The following is a 12,133-nucleotide window of genomic DNA, read 5'->3' on the forward strand; positions in this document are numbered from 1 at the left end:
TCTAGGAAGACCACAAGGTGATGGAGGTCGTGTGGGAATGTGGCCCTCATTCAATCTCCCAGTAAATAGCCAGCATCTACTTATTCTGAGCCTGGAAACTCTTTCTGGCTCAGGGAAGATGGGGGATTGTCAAAAAGCTAGCAACAAGCCCAAACATAGCCACGGTGGCCAGACGTGGATCCCCCACCACCCCAAGAATCAGATCTGTGGGTCATGGCACAAGGCCTCCCTCCAGAAATCCATTCAGCTGCCCTATTGCCAGGGAAGGTGGCCTTTCCTGGTTCAGCTCCTCCCAGACCAGGCCAGGTCCCTGAATTAGCACACCCGGAGCCCCGTAACTCCTCTCTTTAAACCACTTGCCACAGTCGAAATCTTACATGGATTAGCATTCTTTGATGTCTCTCCCTACTATAGAAACTACAGGGCCTGGTAAAGGCTTTGTTTTTGTCACAGCTGTGTTCCCAGAGGTTCCCCATCCTGGTTCCTGACACATAGGGGTACTCAATAAATTCACTGAATGTGTAAAGAAGGGAGAAAGGCAGGTAATGCTGTTCCCTTTTATAGGCAATAAAACAGGCCCAGGAAGGAGGTCTGACTGCCTTCTGGCCTAATTGCTATAGTAGAAGCACCCAGGAGCATAGGGCCACACCTAACAGCCTCCAAGGCCCTCCACTGTGCCCTCCTCCTCCTCTGCCCTTCCAAGGGCACTGCAGAGCCAGGCCCCAGCCCCAGAAACAAGACTAGTTTCCCAGGAAAAGATCCTAGGGCAGGAGTGGAGCAAGTGACAGCCTGTTAGTAAAAATAATAGCACTTACAATGCACCAGACACCGTTCTTCCACAGCAACTCTGTGAGGCACGTCTTATTAGCACCCCCATTTTAAAGGTGAAGAAAAATGATACACAGGGAGGTAAGTGGTTGTGGGGGCAGAGCCCCAGAAAGTAGTTTCCAGGCTCTCGGCCTCACATAGACAGGTGCTGGCTCAGGTAGTAAAGTGATTGGATGGCCATCAGCTGTGGCTAGTTGGCCGTCAGCTGTAACCAGTGAGCCATTGGCCACTAATATAACTGCTGTGGCTACGCTAGCAGAAAATGGGGGCTAGCAAGAAGATGATGGTTGAGCCTGCAAGCAGAGCATTGAGGGTTGCCAAAAGTGTGGCTCCTGCTTCCTGTGTCTCCAACCCAGCTGCCAGCGAAAATATGGTGGTGTGACTCCCCTACCTATGGCTCCCTGGGTGTTCCTTTTTGGTCTCACCACATCCTGCATTCTTATGTGGGGAGCGGAAGCAGGGAACCCACAGGCCGCCCCCACCACAGTGCTATGTCCAAAATAGCAGCAGAGCCTATGTAATGGAACCGAGACAGTAAATAAAACTCTAGGCTGCACTGTTACCACTGAGTTACAGCACCGAACATAGGCATAGGCATCAGAAGTCATGTGTTTTTCCAGCTGGGCCTGGAGGGCCCCCGAAGTCCTTGTTCCCTCAACTCTAGGTTGGGATCAATAGTGGCTGGCTTATAGGCTTGTTACGAGATAAACGCGCGCAGAGTTTAGTATAGTGCCCAGCACACGATGAACGATCAGTAATGTTAAGTACTGATATTCTTATTATTTTATGAGTGTTTCTGGGCCTGGGAAGGAGGGTTGCAGGGCAATATGCTCGCATAGTTTGCAAGTGATGTCATCCAGTGAGCTGGGCCACGGAGCCCCTTGCTAGCTCAGACGGGGCGGGACGAAAGTGAAGGAGACAGAGGCTCTAGCCCCGCCCCGTCAATCTTTTAAAAGGGTAGGTCGGACGCAGGACGCAGGCGCAGAAAGCCCAGCCATCCGTTTCGCGCCAACCCTGACGTGCAGACGCATGGAGGGGCGCGCGAGCCCCCTGGGCGAGTCCCGCGTCCACACCCGGGCTGTGCTGTGCCGCGGCCCCGTGGAGCCGCTCGTCTTCCTTGCCAACTTCTCCTTGGTCCTGCAGGGCCCGCTCACCACGCAGTACCTATGGTACCGCTTCAGTGCAGACCTCGGCTACAATGGCACCCGCGACCGCGGTAGCTGCAGCAATCACAGCGTGAACCCCATCATGCAGGTAGCGGCTGCGGCGGGGAGAAACGAGGAGCGTGGCTGGGAGCGGGCCCTAGGCTAGAGCGTGGGGGTAGCTGAGGGGGCCGCCGGGGGTTGTGGATGTTGGGTCGTGGGCATTACCGGGAAATGCAGTATAGGGGATGCGTTAAGTTCCTCCAGCCTCGAGAGTTAACAAAACGAGGTAAAAGGAAAGGAAAGGGACCTAGGTCCATTTCCCATAAATCTCCTTCCAGGGCCAGTTTTTGAGAGTTGTACTAAAATTTTCTGAGGTTTAGGGCGCCCAAGAAAGTCCTCGTCCTGGAGCTCCCAGGATGGTAATGGCTTTGGGGGGGAGGGGACAACCCAGAGTGAGGAAGAGCACCCTGGTAAGAGTGTGCCCCCACAGGAAGTGGAGACCCTTACTTCCCACTGGACCCTCTACATGAACTTGGGCGGCTTCCTGGTGGGACTCTTCTCATCCACCCTGCTGGGGGCTTGGAGTGACTGCGTGGGCCGCCGTCCGCTGCTGGTGCTGGCCTCTCTGGGCCTGTTGCTCCAGGCTCTGGTGTCCATCTTTGTGGTGCAGCTGCAGCTACACGTGGGCTACTTCGTCCTGGGCCGCATCCTGTGTGCCCTCCTCGGCGACTTCAGCGGCCTCCTGGCTGCTAGCTTTGCCTCCGTGGCAGATGTCAGCTCCAACAACAGCCGAACCATCCGAATGGCCCTGCTGGAAGCATGCATTGGAGTGGCAGGGATGCTGGCGAGCCTCCTTGGGGGCCACTGGCTCCAGGCCCAGGGTTATGCCAACCCCTTGTGGCTGGCCTTGGCCTTGCTGATAACCATGACTCTCTACGCTGCTTTCTGCTTTGGTGAGACGATGAAGGAGCCAACACCTGCCCGGCTCTTCACGCTCCGTCACCACCGATCCATTGTCCAGCTCTACATGGCTCCAGCCCCGGAGAAGTCCAGGAAGCATTTAGCCCTGTACTCACTGGTCATCTTTGTGGTGATCACTGTGCACTTTGGGGCCCAGGACATCCTGACCATCTATGAGCTGAGCAAACCCCTCTGCTGGGACTCCAAGCTGATTGGCTACGGGTCTGCGGCTGGCCACCTCCAGTACCTCAGCAGCCTGCTGGGCCTGCGGCTTCTGCAGTCCTGCCTGGCTGATGCCTGGGTGGCCGAGATTGGCTTGGCCTTTAACATCTTGGGGATGGTGGTCTTTGCGTTTGCTACCATCACACCCCTTATGTTCACAGGTAACGTGTGTGGGCTCAGGGACAGTTTGTCCCAGAGGCACTGGGTGAAAATTGGGGCCAGCCACTTGCTGCCCCCAAATATGGCTCATGCCTCTGTCTTTGGACACATTGTTATGCTCCCACCTGCATTGGAAGACAGGCACTTAAGAAACCTCATTAAAAAAACCTCATAAAAATATAGACCTTCAATAGCTAAAGTAATTAATCCACGTTATCAATCATAAATATTATTAGTAAGATAGAACAACAGACAAAAGTATGGCTCATACACTAATTGCTTCACTCCTTGGCCTTCCACAGCCTATATTCATGGTGTTCTTAGACAAAGTCCATCCTATTAATGCTTAATACTCACTTCTCTGAGTCACAGGACCTACCTCAAATATCCTTGGTCAGCTTCTTTGGGTTTTTAGAAAAGCCGGTCTCATACCACAGATATTAAATTTCTGCTTAGGTTAGTTCTTTTTGGTGGGAGAGGGGCAGCTGGGAATGAGGAAGTTAACTTTTTTAAAGGGACAGATTTATATTGATTAAGCCCTAAACTGTGTTGTGTACAAAGTCAGCCATTCAGTAAACACAAGCTTATTAAGTTGGCTGCTTGCCTGGACAGTGAGGCTGAAAGGGACCAGGTACCTTTCTCTCCACCCCCCGCCCCCCACAGCATTTCTCATGGACTCGGTGCTGGGGTCAAATCCCGCAGGGGTACAGAGATCATGAAGACACTGTCATTGCTCTGGGGAGCCTCAGCAGGGTGGGATTTGGGGGCCTGACACCTGAAGGGGCCTTGGGGTGCCTCATCGTATACCCACTTTGGAGAATCCACTATGTCCCAGGGGTTTGCGGTTTTGCCGAGGAGGCAATAGTCACACAAGGGAGAGAAATGGCTGTGAAGGAAGCGGTGTAAGCCTGTGAGTAACTAAACACAAAGCGAAAAGGAACTCACGTTTCACATGTGCTTACTATGCTGTGCTCTTCATGGGTGTTCCCTGATATAGTCATTTCCTAGGGCTGCTGTAACCAACTGCCACAAATTTGGTAACTGAAAACAACAGAAATTTATTCTTTCACAGTTCTGGAGGCAAGAAGTCAAGAATCCGTATCACTGAGCCAAAATCAAAGTGTCAGCAAGGCTACGCTTCCTTCAGAGGTTCTAGGCGGGACTCTGTCCCATTTCTTCTGGCTTCTGGGGGCTGCTGGCATTCCTCGACTCGGGCTGCATCACTCTGATCTCTTCCTCTGTGGTCACATTGCCTCCTCTTCTGTGTGCCTTCTCTGTTCTGTGTCAAACCTCCCTTTGCTTCCCACTCACAAAGGAGTCATGTGATTGCATTTAGGGCCCAACCTGATAATCCAGGATAGTCTCCCCATCTCAAGATCCTTAACTTGATCACATCTGCAAAGACCCATTTTCCAAATAAGGCAACATTTACAGGTTCCCAGGATTAGGTCCTGATATTATGGGGGGCCCATTATTTAGCCTACTACATCCCAGACCCATCTTGTGGTGAAGGCCTTGGTATCCTCTTGCAGGTAGGAGCCAGGCCCAAGGCCACACAGCTGGTAAGCGATGGCATCAGGTTTTGAACTCTGGGCTGCCTCTAAAGCCCATGCTTTTTTTCTGTGCCCTGCCATCTCCCTACAACGTGGGTGATGCCCGCTGGAACCACAGAGGTCTGACAAGAACGCAGTTGGTGGGGAATCAGCGTTCATTCATAAAAGAGGTAGCAAGTAGGCTAAGGCTGGAGAAGGGAGTCTCTATTCCCCCTTTGTCATTGTCTCCTTCACCAAGGAAGTCCTTCCTGTGTCTAACTTGAGTCCCACTTAGGGTGTGTAGGAGCTCTGCTGCCTCTCCCGGGCACCCCTCTCCCAGACTCCATTTTCCTGATGATTGTTTCTTTCTCCACAGGATATGGACTCCTCTTCCTGTCATTAGTCATCACACCCATTATTCGGGCCAAGCTTTCCCGGCTGGTGAGCAAGTCAGAGCAGGGTGAGTGGCAGGTCAACCAGCGTCTGGTTCCTCGTGCCCAGTGTTGCGTGGACAGATTGCCCAGGGTGGCGGAGGACCACCGTCAGTGCCTTGGATGGATTTTCAGACAACAGAGTTGTCAGTCAGCAGGGCACAATTTTGTTCTTTGGGGTAAACCAAGCAGAGGATTTGCCCTCCGCAGACCCCAGCTTTTCCATCTGTAAAATGGCTGCGATGATGCCAAAGGTCCCTGCGTCACAGGGGTGAGAGCAGGCAAGCTCAGGGGAGCGAACAACCTTGTGATGTAGGTTTCATTGTCCCCAGGTGACGGATGAGAAAGCAGAGGCCCAGAGAGCTAAACCGACTCACCCAAGGTCACTCAGTAAGTGATAGAGCTAGGATGCAAACCCAGGCCTCTAAGAGCAGCAGGTCCTGGGATCTGGGTGTTAATCCTGGCTCTGTTACCCACCGGCTGTGTGATCTTGGGCAGGTCCCTTTCCTTCTCTGGTCCTGTTCCTCATCTGAACAGTGGTTTGCTCTTGATGACATCTACAGGCCTTTCCAACTTTGACGGTCTGACAGAGTTTAATCTCAGCTTCTGTTGGGTTGTTGCTCATTTTGTAAAATTTGGGTTCTGAAATTTCCATAAAGAATAGCTTCTCAGGCCTCTGGATCTTTAGACTCCCAATCTGGAAACATCTGGCTCATCCGCTTTTCCCCCGTCTGCTCTGGAAGGAGGATCTGGTGATGACACTTATAGCCCACTATGGGTCCTGTTGTCCTCAGAACCCAGGGGCTTTCATTCATTCACTTAATATACTTTTTTTTCCTAGCACCTTCACTGTGCCCAGAGGTGCCAGGGGGAACGGGAGAAAAGAACAGCCCTTAACTAACTGGCTTCTTCCAGGGGGCCAGACCCTGTGACAGGGGCTTTACATGTGAATTTCATGTCGCTAACAACCTATGAAACAGGTGTTATCCTTATTTAACAGAAGGGGCATGGAAACCCAGAAGGATAAGTGACTTGTTCAGTGACCACACCGCTAATAAGTGTTGGATCTGGGAATTAACTCATCTCAAACGGGAGATGATTCCAAAGGGGATAAACCAAAGACCGTTTTTCTCCGGCTTTTGTTAGAAGATACCACGTGTACTTTTAATACATGGATTTAAGAACAGCCATTTATTTCATAGCCCCCGTATGCCAGGTGCTTTGCATCCATGACTTCATTGAGCCCTTGTCACAATACACAATGTAGGATGTATAGGTGAGGAAGGCGAGGCTCAGATTAAGTGACTGGCCCCAGGTTACACAGCGACGAGGTAGAGGGGCCGGCGTTTGAACCTAGGCCTTTCAGACTCCACAGGGTGATATTTATTTCTTCACAGGTGCTCTCTTTTCTGCTGTGGCCTGTGTGAATGGCTTAGCCATGCTGACGGCCTCAGGTGTCTTCAACTCGCTCTACCCAGCCACGCTGAACTTCATGAAGGGGTTCCCGTTCCTCCTGGGAGCTGGCCTCCTCTTCATCCCGGCCATTCTGATTGGGTAACACAGGACTCTGACCCGTGCTCATATGCCCTTTATCCCAAAGGTTTCCTTTTCCTCCTTCTCCCAACCAGAAATGGCTGCTTTGTTTCTGGAACCCTTGCCCTGTGGGTGTCTCAGTCCCGGCCTGATTCTTCCCTGGCAGATGACTGCCTAACCCTCTGGGAGCCATTTCCCAAGGGCAGGGCAGACGGGCAGTAGGGAAAGGGTCAGGCTGACGTTGCGCCTTGGCAAGGCTATGTTCTCTCCCCGTTGCCCGCCTCCATTCGCATTTTACAGACGGAACTATGGAGACAGAGATGTGCTAAAAGGAAGCGCAGAGAGCTTCCTCCGCTTGTGGCTGGGCCACAGGCTAGCCTGCCCCACTGACTTCTGCCCCCATAGCCTTAAGGGTCACTTGCCAGAGCCCTCCTCTCTGGACATTGTCTTCCGTCTTTAGCTTGGGGAGGGTGATACCTGTACCAGCCAACCCAATAAAGCCTGTGTTACTCCCCCAGGAACTGAGGGTCCCCCATGTCAAACCTGAACGCTCTCTCTGGTCTCTCACAGGGTGCTGGAAAAGGATAATCCTCGCTCTGAATTCCTGTAGTTTCCCCAGAGCCCCTGATCTGCCTGGACCAGAGGACAGAGGGCAAAAGGAGTAAAGTGAACACTAATCAACTGGAAGTATGCGTCTGGGACCCCACCCACAGCAGCACCAGCAGCTCCCCTCAAAGGCAGTATGCACCTTGGATAAGGGGGCCCCCACCTCATCCAGAGCTGTGTCAGCCTATGACTCGGATGTATCATCGTAACCGGACAGTCTGACTCCAGGGCAGGCAGTGGGGGAGCCATTTGGAACAGGGCTCTGTTTACCCTTTGTGCCATCAATCACGGGAGAGGAGAGGTTCTGATGGAGGTGACCGCTCAGGGACCAGCTGAAGCGTGAGGGCTGGCATCTCTGCTTCCAACCAAAACTGCACCGCTCACAGTGTGCAGTTCGTGGCGTGCAGCCACCTGTCACTCCTAAATGATGAAGACTTGGAGGGGAGGAAGGGCTGTGGGCATGGGGGGGACAGTGCTACTGACCAGGTGGAATCAGCCCCCTGGGTTTAGCAGTGCCAATCACAATAAAGCAGTATTAAGCACACTGAAATGACCCTTCTGGCTCCCAAAGTATTGGGCTGTGGGGCCCTTTATATTCCTGTTCCCAGTCTGCCCACCATAGGTCAGACAGGCAGCTGCTGGGTGGGCAGAAGCCCCTGAGCTGCCATGGGATTGGTCCTGGGCATGGCCGGCCCAGACCTCATCTGACTGCCCACTCTTCTGAGCTGCTAGAAGATGAAGGGCTGCCGCCAGACTTGCATCAAGCCAGGCAGAGGCTCAGAGCAGAGCCTTGGCTGCTCATGACTGAGGGTCAGAGATTCGCTTCCTAAAGGCACCTACATGTATACTGGTCTTCCTGGCTACAACAGCCCAAGCAGAATCCATTTTTGTTGTCACTCAGCCCTTCAACACCTCCCATCGCCAGGTATTTCAGCCGTGCCATGTGCTGAGACCATTCCTCGTGCATCTGTAAGGCAATGGGAACCTGGAGATGGGCCTGACTCCCCATAGGATCCAGGGACCCCAGCTTCCCAGAGAATAAGGAGGCCTTTTCTAGGTTATAAGGAAAGCCAAGACCTGAAGTTGAAAGGCAGAATTGGATTCAATATTAAGGCACTGGCTTTGATGAGAGCTATAAGCCCCCAAACCCAAATCAGGTGGTACTTATCTCTTCAAACCAGAATTGGTCACAGGGCTTGGCCCCCTATTGCCATTTCTACCCTCATTCTCTCACCAGCCCTGCCAGCCAGTTTTCTGGCTGGAAATCATGCAAGTAAAATGGGTGGGAGTGCCTAGGGCAAACCAGGGTCAACTGTGGCCTCTGCAGCCTGGGCCTGTTTCCAGATTCCCATCTCAGTCCCCTCCGTCATTGGGAGAACATCAGGGAGAGGGCCCTCCCCTGACACTGCATGAGGCGGAAGCAGGGGAGGGAAGAGGCTCTGGGCCGGCCTCAGGCCTGGACCTACTCCAGACGCAGCGGTGACCTTGAGCAAGCCGCTCTGAAGGGCTACATCAGCAGTGCCCTAAATTGTCTGATCATGGTTGGACAAAGTTAGGAAACACTGGATTAAATAATATTCTGAGATCCTTTCCACCCTTATGTTCTAGAATGAGATATGTCTCTTCATGGGCCTGGGGGAAGGATAAACAAGTTGGAGCTGGACTTTTGACCTTTTGTGTGCCCCTGAGCAGTTCTTGGTCCCTGGGGAGGTGTGGGGTGAGGTGGAGTAGGACCTAGCTGACTCAGCCCCGACCTGGCAGAGCTACAGCCCAGCCAGGCAGAAAACCCTGGCCCTGCAGACCTGCATTCCAGCTGGCTTGGGGGGAATGACTATTTCTTAATCCTTTGTTTCAGGACCATCCCTTGTGGGGCAAAGCCTGGATAGAAGGTAAGGGCCACGGTGCCTGCTCTGGCTGTGATCTGGGCAGTTTGTCACGGCAGGGGAGGCAGTTTCCTGAACACACTGGCCTGGCTGGGGGAGGGTCATCACTTCAGCAGCTCTGGGAGGATGGGGCTGGGCTCTGATTCCCCAGGAGACAGGGCAGCAGTGGAGGGTGTACCAAACATTAGAAAACAGCCAGGGAAACCTCTCTGAATACTGTCCATGGGGGACCTCGGGAGGGAATGGGACTGGGACCAAAAAAGACACAAAGCTTCCCCTGGAGAATATTTGTCACACTGTATTGTCACTATTTCTGCTTTGTAAGGGCAGCATCCAGTCTGCCTCAGTCACCGTCGTATCCAGGACCTGGCACTGGTGGGCACTCGGTGGCATGAAGGAAGGAGGATCATAGCCAAAGTTGGGGCCAGGACCAGCTAAACAGGATCTCTGTCAGGGAGGTGAGTGGAAGGAGGAAGTCCCAAGCCTGGAGTGAGACCTTTGACTTCCTGGTGATGTGGCTTAGGAGCTATGAGTGACCTGGCCAGCACCTGCAGGAGGTGCTCTGACAGCTGAGCCAGCCTTGAGGTGTGAACCCACTGCTCTAGGGGAGAGGCAGGGTGGGTTCCAGCTGACCCCATTAGCTGGAGTCTGGGTGGATTGCAAGGAAGAAAAAGGAGTGTTCCTGTTCACTTAGTTCTGTATAGCCCGTGGATCAGAAACCTACGCCTCACTTCTAGATTCTTTGGGCGAGAGAGAAGCCGGCTGTCTGTGGAGCAGCGGCCCGGCCCTGGCCATAGCTTCCAGGATGACGCTCAGGAGAGCAGTCCCATCAGCAGTGGGCCAAGCACCGGGAGGCCAGGTCTGGATCCTGGGCTGCCACTCACTTGGGAAATGGCACGTCATTCAGTTCCTCTGTAAAACGGAGATAGCACCAGGTAGGGTTGCTCTGTGATTACACAGACTGTGGAGTGGGGTGCCGGGGAAATGGCAAAGCTCTAGGAGGGACTTGTGTTTCAGACACTGTCATGCAGGGCATCCGGCGGGGTCTCAGCTCCCGCTCCCCACATAAGAACGCAGGACATGGTGAGGCCAAAAAGGAACACCCACGGAGCCATAAGTAGGGGAGTCATACCACTATATTCTCGCTGGCAGCATCCGCCTCTGCAATCCGCGCTTGCCAGCTCAGCCACCATCTTCTTGCTAGCCCCCATTTTGCTGCTAGCATAGCCACAGCAGTTATATTAGTGGCCAATGGCTCACTGGTTACAGCTGACGGTCAACTAGCCACAGCTGATGGCCATCCAATCACAGTTGATGGCCATTTACTACCTGAGCCAGCACCTGTCTATGTGAGGCCGAGAGCCTGGAAAGTGCTTTCTGGGGCTCTGTCCCCACACAGTTTCCCCGAAAATAAGACCTAGTTGGACCATCAGCTCTCATGTGTCACGCATGAGAGCTGATGGTCCAGCTAGGTTTTATTTTCGGGGAAATAAGACCTGGTATTATATTATATTATTATATTAAACTCAGTTCTAACAAAACCTGGTATATTATATCACATCCTATCATATATCATATCATATTATACTATTATTATAAAGACCGGGTCTTATATTAAAACAAGACCGAGTCTTATATTAATTTTTGCTCCAAAAGATGCATTATAGCTGATGGTCCCATAGATCTTATTTTCTGGGAAACACGGCACTTGCTACTTAAAGTGTCATTCCTTGACCACCAGCATCAGCTTCCCTGGGAATCAGAAATGCAGAAACTCAGGCCCCACCCCAGGTCTCCTGAGTGGAATTTCCATAAAATTCCCAGGTGATGCGAATGCACCCTTTGCCCTTCTTCAGGACCTTGCCTCTTCACATGGAACTGCAGGTTCTGCCCAGGCTATTGCTGCTGCCACAGGGGCAGCCTTGGGTGGGGAAGCCAGCTGGGCCAGGCCAGGCAGGAGCCTGAGGCACAGAACCAACGCATGGGTAGGGCGGCTAGCTGCCCTTTGAGACATGGCCTCCCCTGCCCAGGCCCAAGCCCATGCAGGGGGCTTCCATGCAGCTGTGAGTGCTTCAAAACTGGCCGCAGCTGCAAACCAGCCAGACTGAGGGCCGGCTTAGCCTAACCGTGACCTCAGATGGGGCAAAATAAGCTGTGCCTCAGAAGGCTGGGAGGGCACTTGGGACCAGGCCAGGCTGGCAAAGGGCACTGAGTGGTTACAGGGCAAGGCCACAGGGTGGCAGGAAGTGGTGAGCTCAGGGGCCAGGCACAGTTTAGGTAGAGAGTCACCACTGGACACTCAACCCTGGCTGGCCCAGGCCCTTGCTTGGCTGAGAGGGCGGGGCATTGCCCTAATTCCTCTCAGAGGCTGCCTGCCTTCCCCCTAGTCAAGCTGGCTAATGTCAGGGCAAGAGAAAGGGTAGTGTGCAATAAACCCTAGATCTTCAGTTATCTCTAGAATGGAGCAGTGACTCTCCCACACCTGCGACAGAGAATCTGGTGGCAGGGCTTGGGGGCAGTCTAACCCTTACCACCTGCAATACCTGGCTTCCCTTTCCTTTCCGGATACTGAGGAAGCTGGGTTTGAGGGGCCCATGAGGGTGTGGGAGAGGGAGAGCCATTTCCTGAGAAGCACCCAGGCCATCTCAGCCCTGGGAAACCAGTGTGAGGAGCTGCTCCTTCAGGGTGTTACCTTGCAAAAGGTCCAGCTACTTGCTCTAGAGGTGAGGTTGGTGGAAGGAAAAGCAGGTTTACTCTAAAATGCCAGCATTAAGGGAATACAGTGGACTCCTTGGCACAAAGACTGCCTTTCTGTTCTTAATACCGCCAAAGGT

General features: G+C 53.0%; 1 protein-coding gene across 1 annotated transcript; it reads left to right on the forward strand.

The window, feature by feature from the left end:
* The first annotated feature begins 1,782 nt into the window (after positions 1-1,782).
* SLC46A1 (solute carrier family 46 member 1) lies at positions 1,783-7,960 on the forward strand. The gene is made up of 5 exons (XM_019731406.2): positions 1,783-2,082; positions 2,464-3,316; positions 5,223-5,306; positions 6,675-6,831; positions 7,381-7,960. Exons 1-5 carry the CDS (start codon positions 1,858-1,860, stop codon positions 7,418-7,420), a joined length of 1,359 nt encoding a protein of 452 aa, XP_019586965.1. The 5' UTR covers positions 1,783-1,857; the 3' UTR covers positions 7,421-7,960.
* Positions 7,961-12,133: the final 4,173 nt, after the last annotated feature.

This window comes from Rhinolophus sinicus, linkage group LG15 (genome assembly GCF_036562045.2).
Source record: "Rhinolophus sinicus isolate RSC01 linkage group LG15, ASM3656204v1, whole genome shotgun sequence".
Classification (NCBI taxonomy): domain Eukaryota; kingdom Metazoa; phylum Chordata; class Mammalia; order Chiroptera; family Rhinolophidae; genus Rhinolophus; species Rhinolophus sinicus.

Bases quoted from the DNA above. Each gene is read 5' to 3' on its own strand.
- SLC46A1 (XM_019731406.2), top strand. From the start codon at position 1,858: ATGGAGGGGCGCGCGAGCCCCCTGGGCGAGTCCCGCGTCCACACCCGG. The intron at 5,307-6,674 runs GTGAGTGGCAGG...ATTTCTTCACAG, and splicing joins GGTGAGCAAGTCAGAGCAGG to GTGCTCTCTTTTCTGCTGTG. The intron at 6,832-7,380 runs GTAACACAGGAC...GGTCTCTCACAG, and splicing joins ATCCCGGCCATTCTGATTGG to GGTGCTGGAAAAGGATAATC.